This window comes from Bos javanicus, chromosome 12, assembly GCF_032452875.1.
Source record: "Bos javanicus breed banteng chromosome 12, ARS-OSU_banteng_1.0, whole genome shotgun sequence".
Lineage (NCBI taxonomy): Eukaryota > Metazoa > Chordata > Mammalia > Artiodactyla > Bovidae > Bos > Bos javanicus.
In genome coordinates, this window is record NC_083879.1 from 77055150 (window position 1) to 77075670 (window position 20521).

Below are 20521 nucleotides of genomic sequence, written 5' to 3' on the forward strand. Positions count from 1 at the left end.
GGCAGATTCTTCACCACCGAGCCACCAGGGAAGCCCTACCATTTCTTTCCAGAATGGTCAACCAATTTCTCAGAAACGCATTGAGCTGTGAAACCAAAACTTATCTATAATCACTCATTAAGGAATGTTTCAAACCCTACCCACAAATGCAAATAGCTTTTGACAGTCTTCAGTTTTCTGAATCTTGACCAGCAGACTATTCAACTTCCCTTGTAGATCCCTGTGTTAAAAAACCAACCATGGGCTTCTCTGGCAGGCCAGTGGTTAAGATTCCACATGTCTACTGTATGAGGCACGGGTTCAATCCCTGGTAAGGGAACTAAGATCCCACATGCCTGCCCAGTGTGCTCAAAAAACAAAAAAGACCAACCATACTCTAGGAGGATATTCATACTAGGAAGCCTGATTCTTAACACTAAAACCCTCAATTTTCAGAGATGAAGGACACAAAGAAGAAAAATGTTAACTTTTGTTTTCTAGCTTAACAAAGGTAGTCAAACAAAATCTGCCACCATAAAAGAGAGAAATGATCTCCCTGTCTTGAAACTACGTGAAATACTTTGCATCTCTGATGTGCACACAGAATTCAAAGCAGATTCAGGGAACATGGCGCAGACCCAAAGCCATCACCTTGATTTTCTGTGCAGCATTATGATTTCATGTGCATCTATGCTAATTTCATCTCTCCAGCCTATTATTTAAGCATTTGCAGGACAGATGTGCTGTTTTACAGGGCCGTAATCCACTTGGTAGGCGGATAACCAGGAGGCCTTTGGTCTTCATCACTAACACCAATAAGAAAACTAGACGATTGCCTTGTAAAGCAGCATGAGCCCCGTGCCCTGATTCCACCTGTCACACTAACCCACAGAGTATCTTACAACTTCTAACCAAATTCATCACGGTCACAGAGATGATCAAAATTAGCTCCAGGTTGAATGAAATTAGGCAAAGACCAAATCTGGGGGTACAAATAGTAAGATGGGCAGGTTGGAAAATGACTTCACGGTGTAGGGTTTTAGGCCACGCAGGTGTTCATCTGAATCAGATTTCTCATTCCAAGGCTGAGAAGGCTAGGCACTGGGGAGGATTCTAATCCTAATGACTTTTAACACTCTCTTGATTAAAAAATAAATTTCATGACAGAAGCCAACACAATATGGTAGAGCAATTGTCTTCCAATAATTTTGTTATATATTTCTCAATATTGTATGATTATAATTGTTGATCAGTAAATAAATTTCAGAGTCACTGCTAAGGATTCCCTGCCAGTTTTTTTAACCTTCATTCTGTGTATAACTCTATATTATTATAAGGGGTGAGGGTTTCCAGGGAGCCCAAGAGACCATCCCAGAAGTCTTGAAAAATGACAATATTGACTGTTGAGGGGTGGTACTTGTAAAATCCACAACTGGAGGGCAGTATATATGAATGGCAGTATATACCAATCAGAGTCATTACATTGCCAAAAAAGGTCTGTATGGTCAAAGCTATGGTTTTTCCAGTAGTCATGTATGGGTGTGAGAGTTGGACCATAAAGAAGGCTGAGCACTGAAGAATTGGTGCTTTAGAAATGTGGTGTTGTAGAAAACTCTATAGAGAGTCCCTTGGACTGCAAAGAGATCAAACCAGTCAGTCCTAAAGGAAATCAACCTTAAATGTTCACTGAAAGAACTGATGCTGAAACTGAAGCTCGAATAATTTGGCCACCTGACACAAAGAGCAAACTCATTAGAAAAGACCTTGATGCTGGGAAAGTCTGAGGGCAGGAGCAGAAGGGGATGACAGAGGACAGGATGGTTGGATGGCATCACTGACTCAATGGACATGAGCTTGAGCAAGCTCCGGGAGATGGTGAAGGACAGAGGAGCCTGGTGTGCTGCAGTCCGTGGGGTCAGAAAGAGTCAGACACGACTGAGCCATAAACAACAACAATATACGAATGGACCATTCATGAGGGCTGTCATTGCTCCAACCACCTCCAGGTCCCAAAAGACCACCCGCTCCCCACTCACACTCACAAACTTACCAACAGAAAGAAAAGGAATTAAAAAGAGCTACGATTATGGAACTTCCTGCTGGTCCAGTGGCTAAGACTCTGCGCTCCCAATGCAGGGGGCCCTGGGGTTCCATCCCTGGTCAGGGAACTAGATTTCAAATGCCGAAACTAAGACCTGGCACAGCCAAATAAATAACGTGAAAGTGAAAGTGTTAGTTGCTCAGTCGTGTCGGACTCTTTTCAACCCGGTGGACTATAGCCCACCAGGCTCCTCTGTCCATGGGATTTCCCAGGCAAGAATACTGGAGTGGGTTGCCATTTCCTCCTCCAGGGGATCTTCCCAACCCAGGGATCGAACCCAGGTCTTCTGCATTGCAGGCAGATTCTTTACCATCAGAGCCATCAGGGAATATTTTTGAAAAAAGAAGAGCTATGACTGTAAGCGGCAAAAAGAAGTGATTAAAAGAACATGGATAACGAGACATTAACTTCAGACTCTGGGCATGCTGCTTCTGTCCATTTAATTCTTTTCTCTGAGGCACTAAGTAAACTACCTTGTCCTCTTAACATGAGTCTGTAATGAAGGCTTGGGGTTCTGAGACCCGAGTACTAGCCCCAGCTCTAACTTTTCCTAGTGAAGTGACCTTGGAAAATCAAGTTAACTTCCTTGGGCCTCAGAGTCCTCACCTTGAACAGGACTGAGATCATGTGATACATTCAATAAGTATTTACAAAAGGTTAAAAAAAAAACAAAACTGAGCCTTGGGGGACTTCCCTGGTGGCCCAGTGGCTAAGACTCCACACTCCTAATGCAGGGGGTCGGGGTTTGATCCCTGGTCGGGGAACTAGATCCCACATAGCACAACTAAGACCCAGTGCATCCAAATACATAAATAAGAATATATTTTAAAAAAAAAGTGAGTCTGTAAAATGGGGATAAACCAAGAGATTGCAGGTTCTTTCCAGGCTCACCATTCAACAGAGCTATGATTTCTTTGTTACAGACTCACGGCCCCTGTCACTTTAATCCTTTTCTGAGGAATGTGTACTGACAGACAGAGGGATCTCTTTTTACCCAGTGCAGTTCTACCTTCTGTCTTCCCATCACATGGTAGTGCAACCCTGCAATTAGGTTACAGCAAGAAGGAAGCATTCTCCTGTTAACCTGACCGTACAATTATTTACTCCAACAACAATCAGTTGCCAGAGTGTATTACTGTTTTCACACTCCTATGCAATATTTCAAAAAGCACATAAGGAAGTATTTACATTTTCCTTCCACCCTTGTTTTCTGCTTGATTTCAAGAGTTAAATGAACAGTTTCCAGTATCTTGTGTCTGACGGTTTTTCCTCTCCATTAAAACACTGAAGGGTTTTTTTTTTTCCTCCCCCTCTTTAGGAGGAAGAAAAGAAATCTGTCCCCTGTAATTTACTTTGGCTTTCTCAAAAGTTGGGTAGGAAAGTCAGTATAATTCAGGTGGAATCTGAAATGTTCTTGTCGTACAAGTGTGCACAGAAAGGAAGCCTATAATTTCCGAGCATTCTTTCAGGAAGTTTGTATTCTCTGTCTTCCAGGGAGCCTTTACTTTCCGAGGGAGTATGATCGACATGCCATTACTGAAGCAGGCCCAGAACATTGTTACGCTTGCCACATCCATCAAGGAAAAATGATCTGCTAAATGAAGCTCTCATCAGGTGGGCCGAACATATACAGTGGTTTTTCTTAAAGACAAACCATTATACTCAAGGCAACTTCTTAGTATGCTGGATTGGAGCCTTTCCTCATTTACAGTTCATGTTAATCACAATTTTTTTTTTTTTAATCTCACTGGGGCCAGTTATTCCTCTAAAAATGGACTTTCTTCTTTTTGGTTCCAAGTGTGTGATTTTACTGTTCATGGATGTGTTCCAAGTTTGGACTTCTGATTTCGCAGGGAGATAAAACAGTGGGGAGAGATGGGCTGTGAGTGAAAGTTAAGTCTTTAACAAAACATATTTTTCCTGAATATGTAAACTCCCTTCACCCTGCTGATGTTAAATGTTTCCCACATTGTTCATTGTTCACACAACACCGTAAATAATTTTTAAGAAAGGCCAACCTTTTAAAAAATAACAACTCAATGAAGGGATGGTGTTTATTTCACTAGTAACCTGGTAAAACAGCAGAGATGGCATAGAGAAGTTAAGGACCATACAGGTTTATATAGATACCTTGTAAAAATAAATCGTCAAAACTGGTTGCTTTCATCTCCACCCTCTTCCCCAAAATGAAACCTCCCTCTCCTCAGAGTGCTAGGTGATGGCTCTGAAAGCCCTCATCCTGGGTGAATGCTTTTGGGTCAACTGTTACCAGCAATTAAAATATAAATGTGCAGAAACACAAGACCATCTATTCTCTCCCTTTATTTCCCTGTTTAACTGTTTGCCATTGAGGCCATCTCCCCGCCGTAAATGTACGGCTGGGACAGGGCCTCCTCAGCAATAAACTTGTAGCCTCTGAGAAGACACAATGCCTCCGAGCTGGTGCATATGGTGCCCTGTGAGATTTGCATCACATTAGAGATGCGGCTACAGGTCATATGGGTGGTGTGGTTAACGGGCTTAGTAAAGCTGTTTTGAAGAGGTTAACCCAGCTTGTAGTAAGGGTAAATAAACATAACAACCAGCCATTCTTCCCTATTCAGCATGTGCTCTTATATTGAAGGCTAAAGGGTATTGAAGCCGCGAAGGATCAACTTGTGTTTGCCAGAGGACGCCAATGAAATTTGAAACACCAACAATCAGAGATTTTGTTTCTGCTCCTCATTAAATCATGAGCTTTTGTGTGGAGACTCCGGACGACTGTTCTTTAAGAAATTAACAGAATGGGAAGTTTTAAACTCTACACCAACCTTTTCATGACCTACACAGCAGCAAAGCTGCCACTCTCAGACAAACACCGCAGGGAAGGCTGTTCTGTTTATTTAAATTTGTAAATAGAAAACAGTTTTTTTTTTTTTTCATTTTTCACTTTCTCCTACGCCCTTTTTATCTACTACGTGGCCCCTACCATGTGCCCCAACCAGGGGTTTGCTTTTCTCCTACCTCTTCCAGCTCCTCCAGAAAGCCCAAGAGGGGAGTAGGGCTGACGGTTATATACAAGGAAAGGCACCATGGAACCCAAGCAAAGTGGGAGAGGCCCACAAGCAGTCACGCAGCATCCACCACCAGGGCAGGGCAGTTGCCACAGACACACGGAGGAACGCAATCCAGGCTGGGCAAGTCCTGGGAAACACAGGCTTAAGACATGAACTAATATTCTCCCTAACACGGGACAGGAGGAGACATCATCTCTTAACTGAGATGGGATGTGCTTGGCTGGTGTCCACTTGGGGAAAAAAAAAAGGTGGGAACCTGCCTTCTCATCCCTCAGAGGGGCTGCAAGGATGAAGGTGGGGTCTCAGCCAACTTGGCGGTGACCAGCCTGCACCCAAACTGGGCTTTAGGACTTCGGACAGTGGCAGTGGGCAGCAGTCATGGAAGAAGCCATCCCCCGCAACCTATTGAGCAGCTGTGCCCATTGAGGCTGCTGTCAGTGTGCGCAGGGTAAATCATGACCTGTGGTTTAAAAACCACGGTTTTTGTGCAGCCGGAGCCCGCTTCTCAGAACACTGAAATCCAGGAGGACTGCTTGGAGGCAGAGGGAGGCTTCCTGTGATTTTGTCCTGCAGTATAACACCATCAGGATATCAGAAGCACTTGTTGTTCAGTCGTTCACGTGTGTCCGACTCTGTAATCCCATGGACTGCAGCACGCCAGGCTTCCCTGTCCTTCACCATCTCCTGGAGTTTGCTCAAACTCATGCCTATTGATTGGTGATGCCATCCAACCATCTCTGTCATCCCCTTTTCTTCTTGCCTTCTATCTTTCCCAGCATCAGGATTTTTTCCAGTGAGTCGGCTCTTTGCATGAGGTGGCCAAAGTATTGGAGTTTCAGCTTCAGCATCAGTCCTTCCAATGAATATTCAGGGTTGATTTCTTTAGGATTGACTGGTTGGATCTCCTTGCAGTCCAAGGGACTCTCAAGACTCTTCTCCAACACCACAGTTCAAAAGCATTAATTCTTTGGTGCTCAGCCTTCTTTATGGTCCAGCTCTCACATCCATACATGACTACTGGGAAAACCATAGCCTTGACTATGCGGACCTTTGTCGGCAAAGTAACATCTCTGCTTTTTAATATGCTGTCTAGGTTTGTCATAGCTTTTCTTCCAAGGAGCAACTGTCTTTTAAATTCACGGCTGCAGTCACCGTCTGCAGTGATTTTGGAGCCCAAGAAAATAAAGTCTCTCACTGTTTCCTTTGTTTCCCCATCTATTTGCCATGAAGTGATGGGACCGGATGCCATGAGCTTAGTTTTCAGAAGCATAGGCAGAGCCTGTCTTAAACAAAAGAAGGTGATAAAAGCCTTTCTTCGTTCTTTCTACAGGCAGCCCCCATTTCAATGCGGCTACCCTGCCCATCCTCACAGGCTGGTCCAGGTTAACCTCCCCCTAGCCCCAGGTTTTGACAGCATAAAAGGGAGACATCCTCATTTTCACCCCTGTTACATAGGCACCCCCCAGACCTGATAGGTGGACCTCCTAGAAACTGGGGGTCCTTGAGAGCCAAGGCCCCCACTCTAAGGGACCCTAGAGGCCAGGGCAAAGGCATACAGACATGGAGAAAAGCTATGATCTCAGCAGGATCTCCAGGTGGTCCTTAGAGCCGGGCCTGGCAAGGTCTTCCCCACCGCCATCCCCAGTGGGATCACAGGTTCCCAGACTTCGGGCCGTATTGGACTAGTCACCACACCCTTCATCTCAAACCACACTTTGTTCCAACAAAACCACTTTGTTTTTTAAGTCTCCCTAAGTATCAGATTTATCATCTTTCTCATAACCCCAGGGTCCCAACCATGGTAAGCTCATGACACCAGGACCTACTTGATTCAAAATTCTGGGCCAAGGTCCCCACTCTCTGACCACATACTTTAATGAGGGACCCAGAAGAGGGCTGAGTCAGGGTCAAAGAAGAACAAAGATGTTGGGAGGCTAGAGGTATCCCCACTGTTTTCATACCCACTTCTCTTTGGTGCCTCCGTGGGTTAAGGTCATACAGGGTGGGTAACGGCAGCTGGTGAGCTCACCCACCTTGGCACATGACAACGTCCAACCTGGGAATTCCTCCCATCTAGGCATGGACTGGCTATCAGAAGAGAACATTGCAGTAATTTGATTAATTAAAAACCATACCTGTTTCGATTTTATGCAGCTCATCACAAGCTGCTTTGCCATATTACCCCCCTGTTATTAATTCTTGGGGGCTAAATTATGGGTAACACTATTAAAACATTATCAGAACTAATGAGAAACAATTACTTAGAAAATGAGCCAGGACAAGATTGAGTTGAGAACATCAGTGGTGATCACCGCAGATTAGTTTAATAAATCATCAGGTGTAAGGCAAGCCTGACTGTATGTATGCGAAGCCCCGTCACGGGGAAATGAAATTGAGATATTTTTTTTTTGCATAATTTTTTCATTAATCTCAATAGGACCCGTGTGGTGTAGATGGTTTTATCCCCTAATACCTTGCCTGAGGGGGGGTGCCCAATAATGTCTTCATTGTTTTTCTGAGGTCTTAATGACAATCTGTGACAACCTCATTTTAATGTATAGAGAATTATATCAGTACAATCATGTTTTATTGAAATGGTGAGGGGGACTCCAGCGGAGTCAGGTACAAGTTGGGAAGTTCCTGGACATCAGATTTACAAGTATTGAATCCCCAGCTGCCTGGATACCCTGTCCTCCAGGGACTGACTGGGAAAAGTGTCTTCTAGAACCAAGACTTGCCGCTGCCAGTTTGAATTTCAAAGTAACTCCTTGCCTGGCATATTTTGCTGAGTAAATGGAATAGACCATGTAGGGTTTTCTTTTTCTCTTCTAAAACATGCGTGTTATTATCATGAACGCCTCAGCCCCTAATAATTCTTTGGGACGTCAGGAAAATGATCTTCAACAGGGAGGATGAATTTTCTAGTGATGTCTTGAGAGCAGTTAATACACGTTTTTTCTTTTGAAGGGCATTCTGCTTTTTTTATCTTGGAAAGCTAAGTGTCTTCCGTTTTGATTTTGATTTTTTACCTCTGGTACTTGGAAGGCAGTTGATGCTACGAAAGGGGCCCTCAGAGTAACAGCAGGATCTTGTGCCTGCTAATGCTGCAGACGGTCACCGAACCTTCTGTAACCGCAAAGCCCGAACCCCAGGCTGGCGGACACTGTCCTCCCGGCGCGAGATCCATCCCCGCGAGGTTTCCACGTTGCAACTTCGGGGGAAAGTAATTGGCAGACTTCAGCATTAAAATGTTAAAACCTTAGTCCTTCTTTCCGCACTTTATTTTAAATCGGAATGGGGTGAGGGTTAAGAGAATGAACAAAATGGAAAATAAATGACTTGCAAAGACCTTAGTACCTGAAAGCCGGCGCGGTGGGAACGGGCAGCTTTTTACTGCTCTGTGACGAATGGTGGTGGTGGTGGTTAGTTGGTTTAAATTCCAGTAACTATTTAGCAGCATATTTCCTTACGAATCTATAAGAGCTGCCAGCGACGAAAAGAAAGTGATTTGTAGGAGGAAACCGAAATCATCGTTAGCCCCTTCCGATCGAGCACAGATTTAGCTAAACGGGCTGAAGCCTGCAGAATGTTTCTTTACAATTTTTAATGTTTTACAAAATCTTCGAGGATTTGTTTGTTGCTCACGCATTTTTTTTTTTTAATTTTGATTTTCTTCCACTCTAAGCGACCCGCTAGGTTTTACTGTTTGCATCTTGCGACAGAAAGGGCGGCCCATATTGCCCCGTCGGAAGGACCTGCGCGCGCGTCCCCGCCACCCGCGCTTCCCGAAGCCTGAGGTCCGGGCGCACGGCGCGGGGCCCGACCGGCGGGACCCGGCCGGCGAGGCCCGGCCCACGCGGTGGCCGCTCCCAAGGCTGCGCCGTCGGGTCGGCGGGCGGGGCGGGGGCGCGCAGTGGGCCGGCGAGCCCGTCGCGCAGCCCCGCTGCAGTGGTGGTAGATCAAAGGCTGCCCCGTGTCCCCGCGGAGCCCGGACAATCCCGCGCCTTTGTGCGCTGTTGCTAGGAGCCCGAGAAACTAAGAGAAAGTGTCAGGAGCATGTTAATCAGACTCGTTACAGTGCAACAATAACGTCTCTCTCGGGTCTCCCAGGCCCCCGCGCACCCCCGCCGCACCCCGCGCACAGGCCCGACACCTGCGCGGGGCCCTCGCGCCCGCCCCGGGGACCCGCCGGCCCCTGTGCCCTCCTCCCAGGTCGGCGCCGCGGCCGGGCGCCGGGACGAGGCCCTGGGGGCCCTGCTAGCGCCAGGCACGTCCCTGGTCCAGGAGTCCGTGACCGAAGCCCAGAGCCCTGAGCCTGCCCAGCACGGAGCCCATCCCTAACCCGGGGACCCTTGGCCGATCGGGGTCCCCTTGCTTTTCAATCATTGCAGGGGGTGGGAGGGACTGCCCTCTTATTAAGCACGATATTAGAATCAAGAGAAAAAGGAACATTCCCTTTCAGAGAGCTTTTTAGTGACTTGCTTCAAAAGCCTCTTTTTTGATTTTCTTATCAGATTCCATAGAGGATACTTTAAGTGATAATTCCGAGTTTCTGGAAGAAAAATAACCCAATCTTTGCTAAAGGTAAAGATTCCTCATAACTTTTTCGAGAGAATCACTTCATTCATTCACTTATTCATTCAACAAACACCTCTTGAGCCCGACTGGACGCCAGACAGCTAGTCTGAAAGCCGCAGGACTGGTTCCGGACGCACTTTTCTTTTAAAATTAAAATGTTCTTCTGTGAAGTGAAAAAAGGAGTAAAGGCATAAAATAATGTCAAATGTCAAAACAAAAAGAAGTGCCACTGGCTACTGCAGTGACAGTAACAAGAGAGGTGCGAATTAAGAATCTGAAGCCTTTGAAAAACTACACGCCATATGCTTTGAAAACCAGCCACTTTCCCCCCCACCTATTTCATCTCCTTCTCCCCAATTCTTTTGGCCCCTACGAGTGCAGCCAGGCTGCAGTCCTGACACCAGAGTCCTGCCTGAGGTCTGAGGAGTGAAGTCAGCCTTTCCGCATGTTTGTAAACAGCCTGTCAGATTTGCTAAGAGATCAAACACACTGGGTCTTGGCCCCGTTCTGCCCTTGGCCGGACACCGGGAACTGGAAAGCTGTGCTCAGTCTTAGGGCCGAGTTTGGCCAACTCAGGGTGTTTTTCTCCAATACGAGCTCTTGTTCGGGAATCAGAACAGACGTTCAGGAAGGGCAGAGGGGACCAGACTTCTTGGAGTATCACTGTCAAACCCTGAGTCAAAGACAAAGCTTCTCATCACCAGGAAGAACCACCCAGGCTCAGATCACCTGTGCCTACCTATTGACCCCAGTGGGGCATCCTGCAACTGCATCAGACTTCTCGGTTGCTCAGAATCAATTTCTCTGTCACACTGTGTGCAGCATGTAGACATAGAGAAAATGGGACGTGGTCCCAGAGGTTAGTCTAAGCCCTAGAAGGAACTTCACAGATACCCTTCATTATATCAGTAAGAGAGTTGATACACTGAACACCAGAGAAGACCAAACACCGACTATATCCCAACGTTAAAGTATCTAGCTAATGCTGATGTATGGCAGAAACCAACACAACACTGTAAAGCAATTATCTTTCAAGTTAAAAATAAGTACATTTCTTAAAAAAAAAAAAAAAAAAACACACCAAAAAACCTAGCTAAGGAGGTGAACTCAGTGAAAAGAAAGCTGGGTGTTTTTTGTTTTTGTTTTTTGTCTAGATAGTGCCACATAGCTGGTTTGGGTTTTGTTTTGACTTGAAACAATCCATCCAGTTGCTCTGGTGATTCAGACACAGAAAAAGAGTCCAGAGAAAACTGAACGTTCCATCTGACATAGCTTTGTGGTGTGGAGACTTCCTTCAGAAGACTACGCACTCTCAGCATCTTACTTAATTTTTTTTTTCTTTTTAATGGGCTCTTTTGGGTTCCATGGAAGGAACAACGTTAAACCAGCATGAACTTCTGGCTTAGAATCTCTGGGAAAACTGTTAATAATGCAAACTCCCAAATTCGGAGAGGAACACATCCGTTTCCTCCTTGGAATTTCCAGGGACTGGAATTCAGGCAGCGGCTTCCAGGGCCGCTCGGTGATGCTCCTCCCAGCGTGGTGCGAGGGAGCACCGGCTACCAGGAGCCTTGCCGGCATTCCCACACCAACCCAGCAACACGCTGCCTGCCCCTGGGGGGGGCCCTGCCCCCAGTGCCCTGGCCACTGGGCAGCTGGACTCTGTCTGCCTGGTTTCAGGGCCTGACACTCCAGTGCAAAGGCTGTGCATGAGCCGTCACCCCTGCCTCTCTGTGGTACCTAACAAACTCCTAACCATTTTGCAAGACGCAGCTTAAAGAGCACTTCTGTGAAGTCTTCCCAGCTCCCCAGAGACAATGTGCTGGCCCTCCCCCAGTTCTCCACTGCACTGGGTCAAGAGCTCTGTTGTAATACTTTGTGTGCTGGGGTGGCTGGGTGGTGTGGGGCGCTGAACAAAGGACACTGCCACACATGTCCATATCCCTCTCCTGCCCATCGCTCAGCCCCCTGCACCCCCATAAGAGCTCACTAAAGATGTTTTCACTAAAAGTAGGCCCCGAGACCTCAGTTTCCTCCACCAGACATCCTGCCTCCCAGATGTGTACAAATATTGGCCCTTCCAGTGGACTTGCTCAAGGTCACACAGCTGGCAAAACCAAGAATTCGACCACAGTCTGGAAATGAAACCGCCGAACCACACGGGTGCACAACCGTGAACCCCCGTCATGCTCCCCACAAAGGAAGCGCCAGGGGAGTTTTTCGAAGCAATGAGAACATGGCTGAAGCCTCTTTTTCAACAGCTGCCTCCTTCAGAGATGGTGCCTGACCCTGGCGAGCGTGTGCGAGGTCCTCACATTTCAAACAGCCAGGGAGCCCTGCCACCACGCAAGCCCTTCCTCTAGGTAGGCTTCGTGTCCCCCCGAGCCGCTCCCAGACTAAAGAGCCCTGCACACATTTTGCCAGGATGGCCCCCTGAGAGGACTGGTGCAATGGCTGGACGACGTCTTGGGTGGTATCAGGAAAGGGGTTCTAGGAGAGGGCTGAAGGAGCTGGACCTGGACCCAAGGATGGGGTCTCCTCTTGGCCGCCCCCCACTCCTGCAGCACCCCCGTGGCCCCCACTCTTCTGTGCATCACCTCGCATTCCATCCAGCCCCTCCATCCACTGTTCTCCTTCTGTTTCCCTTTTTCTTATAATTTTTGACCTTCCTTCTTCTTCTTGCAAATTTGTAAACCAAAAAATAATGAACATAGGGAAGAAAACAAAAGTGGGTAAAAATTAATTTTTCCAATGATGTGTCTGTGTTTGGGAAGTGGTAAGTCGAGTGTCCTTAAGCTGTGAATTCCCCCCAGGACCCTCTGTGGTCCTTCATTTACTGTGAACCTGGCAGGGGGAGTTTATTGGCCCATTTCACTGCAGAGAGCCGGAGTGCAGAGGAGAGCTAATACTGTACTTTGGAACTCCATGGAGAAATGTCAGTGAGGCTGCTAATTACTCAGTAAACTAAACACTGCTGCCAAAGCTGCTATTTCTCATGTCCGGCATTTTGATCGCGCCGTCTTAAAGCAGGGCCAACATTCAGATTCTCGTTAAGTGATCGAGAAGATGCGGATCTGGCAAACTGGTTACTCGTTCTTTATGTTTCAGGAGACATCATGTGAGTGTGCAACCTGCAACTCACGTGGGAACCCAGAAGGCTGCTTACGAATCACAGAGTTTAAAGAGATAAAAATCTGCTTTCTATCCCGTTCTTAACTTTATTTCTTCGGGGGAGGACATTAACAGAAACGTAACAGTAAATGATTATTTATAAAAACAGGTATTTTCAAATTATGATGAACATTCCACTCTGGATGACTGAGGGTGGAGTCCCCCCAAATTATTTTTTTCCTCCACAACTTGGCTTTGTAAAGAACTTTGTGAAAACCAGTCCATCTTCACATCATCTAAGGAATTTTAAATTGTGGCATTTATTTATGAGACTATTTCAGGCGAATATTTTCAAAATAAGTAGCAAATAAATGGGTCATGAATTTGCATGCACTGCCTGTGAAAATCAGCACATTTGAAAACAGTTTGCTCCAAAGGCACCATTGGCCTTTTTCCTTCCTTCTCAGAGAGCATATGTGTTGCATTAGTACTCAGAAAAGAGCGTGTTTCCATAGCCTCCAGTGCTGCGTTTATAAAAATCATGATGATTTTAGGACTGCACCTTCATTTTTTGAATTTTCAAAACTTGTCCCTTTTTGCTCTTTTATTTTCTTTCAACAAAACAAAGACCGGAGAACCCCTTTAAGAAATTTTATACATTCCCACAGAGTCGCAGTTTGTTGACCTTCAGGCCACAGAGTAAAACCTTCCTTTTAAGTCAAGCATTCCCCATTGGGAAGCGCTCCAGCTTTTTCTTTTTATGAGGAATTTTAACTGCTGGACTTAATTTAATTATTGTATTTTGTGCATACACCCAGAAGCCCCAGGGCATGAGCTTTACTTTTTTTCAAAACTTTCAAATGAATATCTTTAGAAATGCACATTTCTGATGGTAACCTTCCTTCTTCACTTGTATTTCTAATCTAAATACCAGATTTGGATGGTTCTGTTTCCTGACTTATTCGTGGAGAGGCTGCAATGTCACATGTCTTTGCAACAGACACTCTTCTCTGGTAGACACGGAATATGGTCATTTGAGTCCTGAACTTGAGATCCCAGACTTCATACCAGGAAAAATAAAAACCATCTCCAGTTGAGCTGTATTTGAAAACTTGATGGTTCTGGGGACATAGTCTTCAGTGAAAAGGGTTCCTAGTTTGAAACCAGTAGCACCCTGGCCCCATGGTTGCAGTTTGTCCCTTTAGTTTCTGTGACATAGTCCCCCACATCAGCTACTCCTCCCAGATCTCTCTCTCTCTCTCTCTCTCACACACACACACACACATACACACGGAATTGTCATCTCAAGCTACCGGCAAAGATTCAATATCTTCATTTCTCCTCTCTTATCCATAAACAGTTTCACTTGAGCCTTCTGATTTCTACTTGGAAACACTTTGACCACATTCTGACTCTCAAAGACAAAAAAATACTTTTTATTTTTTGGTATTGACTTAAAACTCATATAGGAATATTGGAATCTGGAACAAACATAAACTTGCCAAATTCATAAGCTCCACCCAAAATATTTCATGAGGGTTGGACCACTTATTAAGTAAGTTTCATTTTAGGATTTCTGAGACCTCTGAATTTAGGAAGATGTTTTCAAGCAGAATTATCTGCTACATGAATCTGATTCTCTTATTTATTATGACTTAAAATTGTAGAAGTCACAGCATTTTGGTGCCAAAGAAGGACTTTTAAGATCACCTTAGGCAAAGATCTGGACCCTGGCACATATTAGAATTATCAGGTGAACATTTAGTAAATACCCAAGTCGAACCCATCATTTTGCAGGTTAAAAAGAGAAACAACCAAATAAAACTCTGAAAGACACAATATGGCTTTTATATTAGAGGTCTAAGGTACAATATCGTAACATGATTTGGCAACTCCTGGCCATGCTAAACTTTAAAAAGCAAACTTAGGTTTCCATAACTACATTTTGGGCCACACCGCTTGAACAATAGTTGACTAATTCTTCCCACGATACACTTGGGAATTTTATCCACATGCACATCCCTGACTGGTCACAGAATAGGTTGGAATGGTCACAGCCTTGAGATGTCTCACTTTTAACTTTTGAAATAAGGTACACTTGTGTGGATGTCTGCCCTTCCTGTGAACTCACTTAAGTTGGCTCTTTTCAGTGGCAATGTCATGCTCCATGACTGATATTCTGCAAATTTATTTTTCCTACATATATTTAAAATATCTCAGCAAAAGCAGTATTTCTCCCAGTGTCATCTGATGATCTCAAAACACTCGAACCATAGAGCTTTACAACATACTGGTTTTATAAAAACAGAAGCAAAGGGATGTCTAATAACAGCTCATCCAAGTGAGTCCCAGGGTCCCTCGAAGGCAGAAGTGAGCTTAGCTGTCACCTCTGATGGCCTCAAGAGAGCAAGGGAAACCACGCTGAGAGCAAGGGCTCCTTCTAGGAAAAAGTCTCAGCTGAGGTCTCCTCGGCCCTTTGAGCCAGCTTGGTCAACTCTGGCCGTCACCCCGCCTCCCCCAGGTACGGCACCCCTCCCCCTTCCCACACCTTAGCTGCCTCCTATTTCCCCTTCCTCATGCATCGGAGGTGGCATGCTTGCAGGTCACCAAGGGAAAAGGGGCACTCCAGTCTTTGGACTAGAGGGCCACGGACCTCCCAGGAGAGATCCAGGGAGCTTTGATCTCAATTATTTGCCTTGGGCTGAAAGACCTCTATTTGGCCACTCCTCAAGGATCCTAATAAGGCCAGGACCTGGGATCCCAGATGCAAACCTTTTTTCTTTTTTTTTTTTAACAAAAGGAATGCCGAGATGCAATGATTAAAGCTATAGAGTTACGGGAGATGGCACGTTAATATGTGGCATACCTACATAGAACATGCTCATTAGTTCACTCCTCCGGCAGATATTAATTGAGCTTCTACAGTGTGGCTGCATAAGTGACATCACTGTGTCACTGATGGGCTCAAAGGGTCATCCTGAGGCTGGCCCCAAGGCCCCCAGTCCAACAGATCCCTCAGAGTGAAAGAACGTGGGTGGTTAAAGCCTTTCTCATTCTGGTTCCCCAGCCCCCATCCTGTTCTAATTACTCTTCCTTATCCTTTACAACAAACGTGCACCAAGATCATAGCTCCAGGCCTGAGACCAAAAAATAAGGAAGAAATCAAGAGTATCTTAGAGGCAGATTCTCATGCAATCATAAAAAAAGAATGTTTATGAAAAGATTTTTAAAACATTTAATGACAAGAACTGTTGAAACATTTGCCCTTGCTTGGTTATTTCACTTTCTGCCCCTTTACACTTTTCTGTACCTTTCAAATTGGCTACAATGAACTCATATCACTGTGATAGCCAAGAAGTAAGATGAATGATAAAATTGTTGTTTAGTCGCCTCAGTTGTGTCCGACTCTTGTGACCCCATGGACTGTAGCCTGCCAGGCTCCTCTGTCCGTGGAATTTCCCAGGCAAGAATACTGGAGTGGGTTGCCATTTCCTTCTCCAGGGCATCTTCCCTCTCCTGGGGTTGAACCCAAGTCTCCTGCGTTAGCAGGCAGATTCTTTACCATCTGAGCCACCAGGGAAGCCCAAATGTGGGATTTGGGGTTTTTCCTTATTTTCTAAAATGGATGTAAGTTTTGTAAACAGAAAAATGTTTGTTACCATTTAATTTTGTTGTTTTAAGTAAGGATGACTAGAGGTGAGCAAAATAAATCTAGGCAAAAATGGGAGAGGGAGAGGGTGGGGAGATTTGGGAGAATAGCATTGAAACATGTATAATATCATGTATGAAACGAGTCGCCAGTCCAGGTTCGATGCACGGTACTGGATGCTTGGGGCTGGTGCACTGGGATGACCCAGAGGGAGGGTAGGGGAGGGAGGAGGGAGGAGGGTTCAGGATGGGGAACGTGGGTATACCTGTGGCGGATTCATTTCGATATTTGGCAAAACTAATACAATATTGTACAGTTTAAAAATAAAATAAAATTTAAAAAAAAAAGAAAAAAAAAGTAGTCAAAACTTTGCAACAAATTAAAAAAAAATCAGAATTTGTTTTTTGTTTCTTTTTGTTTGTTTGTTTTGTTTTTTGTTTCCCACTCAAAGCTAGTGGGATCATAGTTCCCAGACCAGGGATCGAACCCAGGCCCCCACTGTATGCTGTGGAACCATGGAATCCTAACCACTGGACTGCCAGGGAAAGCCCCGAAAATCAAAATTTGGATGAGAGTGAAAGTTCATCATTATTACGAGTAGTCAGAAACTGGACCAGAGAAAATTTAAAGCAATAATATACGTTTTTTCACTGGTGCTGCTGCTGCTGCTAAGTTGCTTCAGTCGTGTCCGACTCCATCGACGGCAGCCCACCAGGCTCCCCTCTCCCTGGGATTCTCAGGCAAGAACACTGGAGTGGGTTGCCATTTCCTTCTCCAATGCATGAAAGCGAAAAGTGAAAGTGAAGTCGCTCAGTCGTGCCTGACTCTTAGCAACCCCACGGACTTCAGCCCACCAGGCTCCTCTGTCCCTGGGATTCCCAGGCAAGAGTACTGGAGTGGGGTTGCCATCGCCTTCTCCAAGTTTTTTGACTAGCAAACTAAATCATTTCTTGAGTGCAAACCTCCAAGGCCAAAACCTGCCAAGGCCGGTGGCAGTGTAACTAGGTGTAGTCCTCCTGGAAACTATTTGGCAGTGTGTGTCCACAGACTTACTGTTATTTACTTTTCCTTTTACCTCTGGATCTGGGAAATCCTGTGATCCTAAATATAGAAAAAGCCTCATTCACAAACACAACTCACAGTTGTATCATTTAAATTAGAGAAGTAGGAAACCATGATGGAATATTAAGCAGCCACTTAAAGCTTGTGTTTCTGAATAAAATAAAAGCTTCATTTAACAACAGATACCAAGCTGTACATGTAGAGTCTGGAGCTGAACTGTCTGACTTCTATCTACTTCTTACATTTGAGGAACCCTGGGCAAGAAACTAGCCTCTCTGTGCCTCAGTTTTATTCTCTGTGAAATGGGGGTAATAGTGGTACCTATCTCATAGGATGGTTATGAGACTTAACAGAAAAGATGAGTACCTGACACATAGTATGCCCTCAATAAGTGTTAGCTGTTATTATTATTACAATGTGATTTCGTGTGTGTGTAGTCGCTAAGTCGTGTCTGACTCCAGGCGAGATATTCTGGAGTGGGTTGCCATTTCCTTCTCCAAAGGTGTCAATAAGAAATCACAACAAAGAAAATTCACCAAAATGTTAGCAATTACTGTGTTTGGAGGTAGAGCCTATTGCTGATTTTCATTTTGACTTCTTTTTACATTTTTGTGTTTCCAAATTTTTCATGAAATATATATCAAAAATTAAAAAAACAAGTTGGAGCTAATTATAAACAGAATCTATGAAACACCGCTTTTGATGGTGCTGCAGTCACCTAGAAGGCCCTGGGTAGAGAGACCCCGGCAGGAAATTCTCATACGATCTAAAGCCTCCTGCTGCCAGGATGCGGGCACTGGGAGGATGGGCTCAGCTGCGGCCAGTCATGGACCGTGCCCAGGACTGGCATGAGAGGAACCTGATTCCCACCCCCAACCCCTGCCTTGGCCACCCACTCCTGGTGGGTTCTGGAGAAAGCCTGCTCCTTCTCCATTAGGAGGATCTTAATGCCATTAGCAGCCTCAGAGAGCTGGAAAAGCGGGTCGAGGGAATGTTTGAGATACTGCGGGAGGAAAAGCGATCCTGAACGCCGCTCCTTTCCAGCTGTCCACCCTCGGAATTCCCTCTCCCGGGGGGAGGCCTGTCTGCTCTGTTTACACACCTGGACCTGGTGCGAAGGGCGGTCTGCACGGTGGCTCCCAGACCATTTGTGGAATCGTTCCTGCTTCCAGGCAGCAGGCCACAGGCAAGCCTTCAAAGAAATCCCAGAAGCCAAGTGCACTCTCTGTCATCACTTAATAAGGCTTGAAGCTTTTCATATAACAAAAGGGGATGACGCGGTTCCCCCTCGCCTTGTGGGAACCCAATCACTCTTCCGCAGGCTCTACACCAAAAGGGCTCGCTCTTACCTTTAAACATTAGATCTGACTAACAGTGGGCTACCAGGGCTGCTGGTCCATAAAAGAGGAAGTAAACAACGGTTGGCGACTTGACTTCATCACACAGTATGGAAAGGTAGGAACTGCAAGTTACCATGACAGATAATCTAGTATTATTTCTGGCAAAATGCACAAACGTGTCAAAGTTAAGGAATGTCGCCATCATTTTTTTAGTATCTGTTCTTGTGAGGTTGGAATTAAGCCACAGAGACAGAAATTTCTTCTACTTTGTTCATTGCTAGCACTAAGCATGATGCTTGTTCTTAATCAACTTTTGTTGAATGAGCTAATGGATTGATGAACTAATGAGAGAGGGTCTCCTCTCTATTGTGTTAGATCATGGGGATATAGAAAGAAATAACTCACAGTCCCACCCCCAGAAGCTCACTCTAGTGGTGGAACCAGACACACTAGTAGAAAATGACTCAAATACAAAATGACTGATTCCCCAAATCATACCACTAATAGTAGACATGTTTCAGCTCCTCCTGTGTGTCAGATACTTATACACAGTAAAATGTCATCCTAAAACAAATTATATTTTAAAAAATTAAGAGATATCCCCAGCAGTCCAGTGGTTAAGACTCCACCCTTCTACTTCGAGGGTTCAATCTTTGGTCAGGGAACTTCAATCCTGCATGCTGCACAGTGTGGGGAAAAAAGAAATTAAATTAAATGTGATCCCTTCCTTCAAAATTCACAGTCCATTCTGGAAAACAAACATGAAGCATAGAAGGCACAATACCACAAGGAAAGCAAAACAGAAATGTGGACTCAGTTGATTTAATCAGGCAGACTGGCATCAGACTGCTTGAGTTCACAAAGCTATGTGACCTTGGACAAGTTGCTTAGCTTCTCTGGGCTTTAAAATGAGGTTAATACTAGAATCTATCTTTTAGGGTTGTTATGAGGAGTAAATGAGTTAACATCTGTAAAACTCAGGATTTTTTTTATAAGCAAGCTTGTACTAAGTACCATATAAATAAATATGAAATAAACTTTTCTGTGTTCTATGAATTTTAAATTCTCATTAAGAACTCTGTTTGACTTTCTCTTCGTGTATGCCTGATGACTGTCCCCTAATAGGACTTGTGACGAGGTATAACTCCAAAACCGTGGACTCACTCAGGTTAATCAAGGAAGGAGAGGTAAGATTCCTGTCTGTGGAAAATAATAAGCATTTAAAGTGAAGTTGCTCAGTCGTGTCTGACTCTTTGTGACCCCATGGACTGTAGCCTACCAGGCTCCTCTGTCCATGGGATTTTCCAGGCAAGAGTACAGGAGTGGGTTGCCATGCCCTTCTCCAGGGAATCTTCCCAACCCAGGGATCGAACCCAAGTCTCCTGCATTGCAGGCAGACACTTTACAATCTGAGCCACCTGGGAAGCCAGAATAAGCATTTAACCAAAAGAAAAACATTCTCAAAGCCAAGACACATCTAAGTGAGGGTTGCAAATGCATTCTGAATAACTACTACTCCCTCTCCCTTGGTCCAGGGCAGACATGGCTAATCAACCTCAGAATCCTTTCCAACTGAGTCCAGATGCAGGCTCAGAACTGCTTCCAAACAGGGCCCAGGCAGTGACTGCTAACCAGGGCCTGTCTT

The 20521-nt window shown here is 45.2% G+C and overlaps 1 protein-coding gene across 15 annotated transcripts in view; it reads left to right on the plus strand.

Annotated features, from left to right (window-relative positions):
• CLYBL (citramalyl-CoA lyase) overlaps nt 1–20521 on the plus strand; it is a 266287-nt gene that overhangs the window by 232100 nt on the left and 13666 nt on the right. For 6 of the 15 annotated variants that reach the window (XM_061435298.1, XM_061435303.1, XM_061435307.1 and 3 more), the window contains 2 exons: nt 3575–3694; nt 4704–6335. In XM_061435298.1, coding sequence (XP_061291282.1) covers nt 3575–3670 — 96 coding nt within the window. In that variant the 3' untranslated portion in view covers nt 3671–3694; nt 4704–6335. Of the gene's footprint in view, nt 1–3574; nt 6336–20521 lie in introns of those variants that run through there. The other 9 variants (XM_061435304.1, XM_061435302.1, XM_061435295.1 and 6 more) reach the window with 5 other exon arrangements.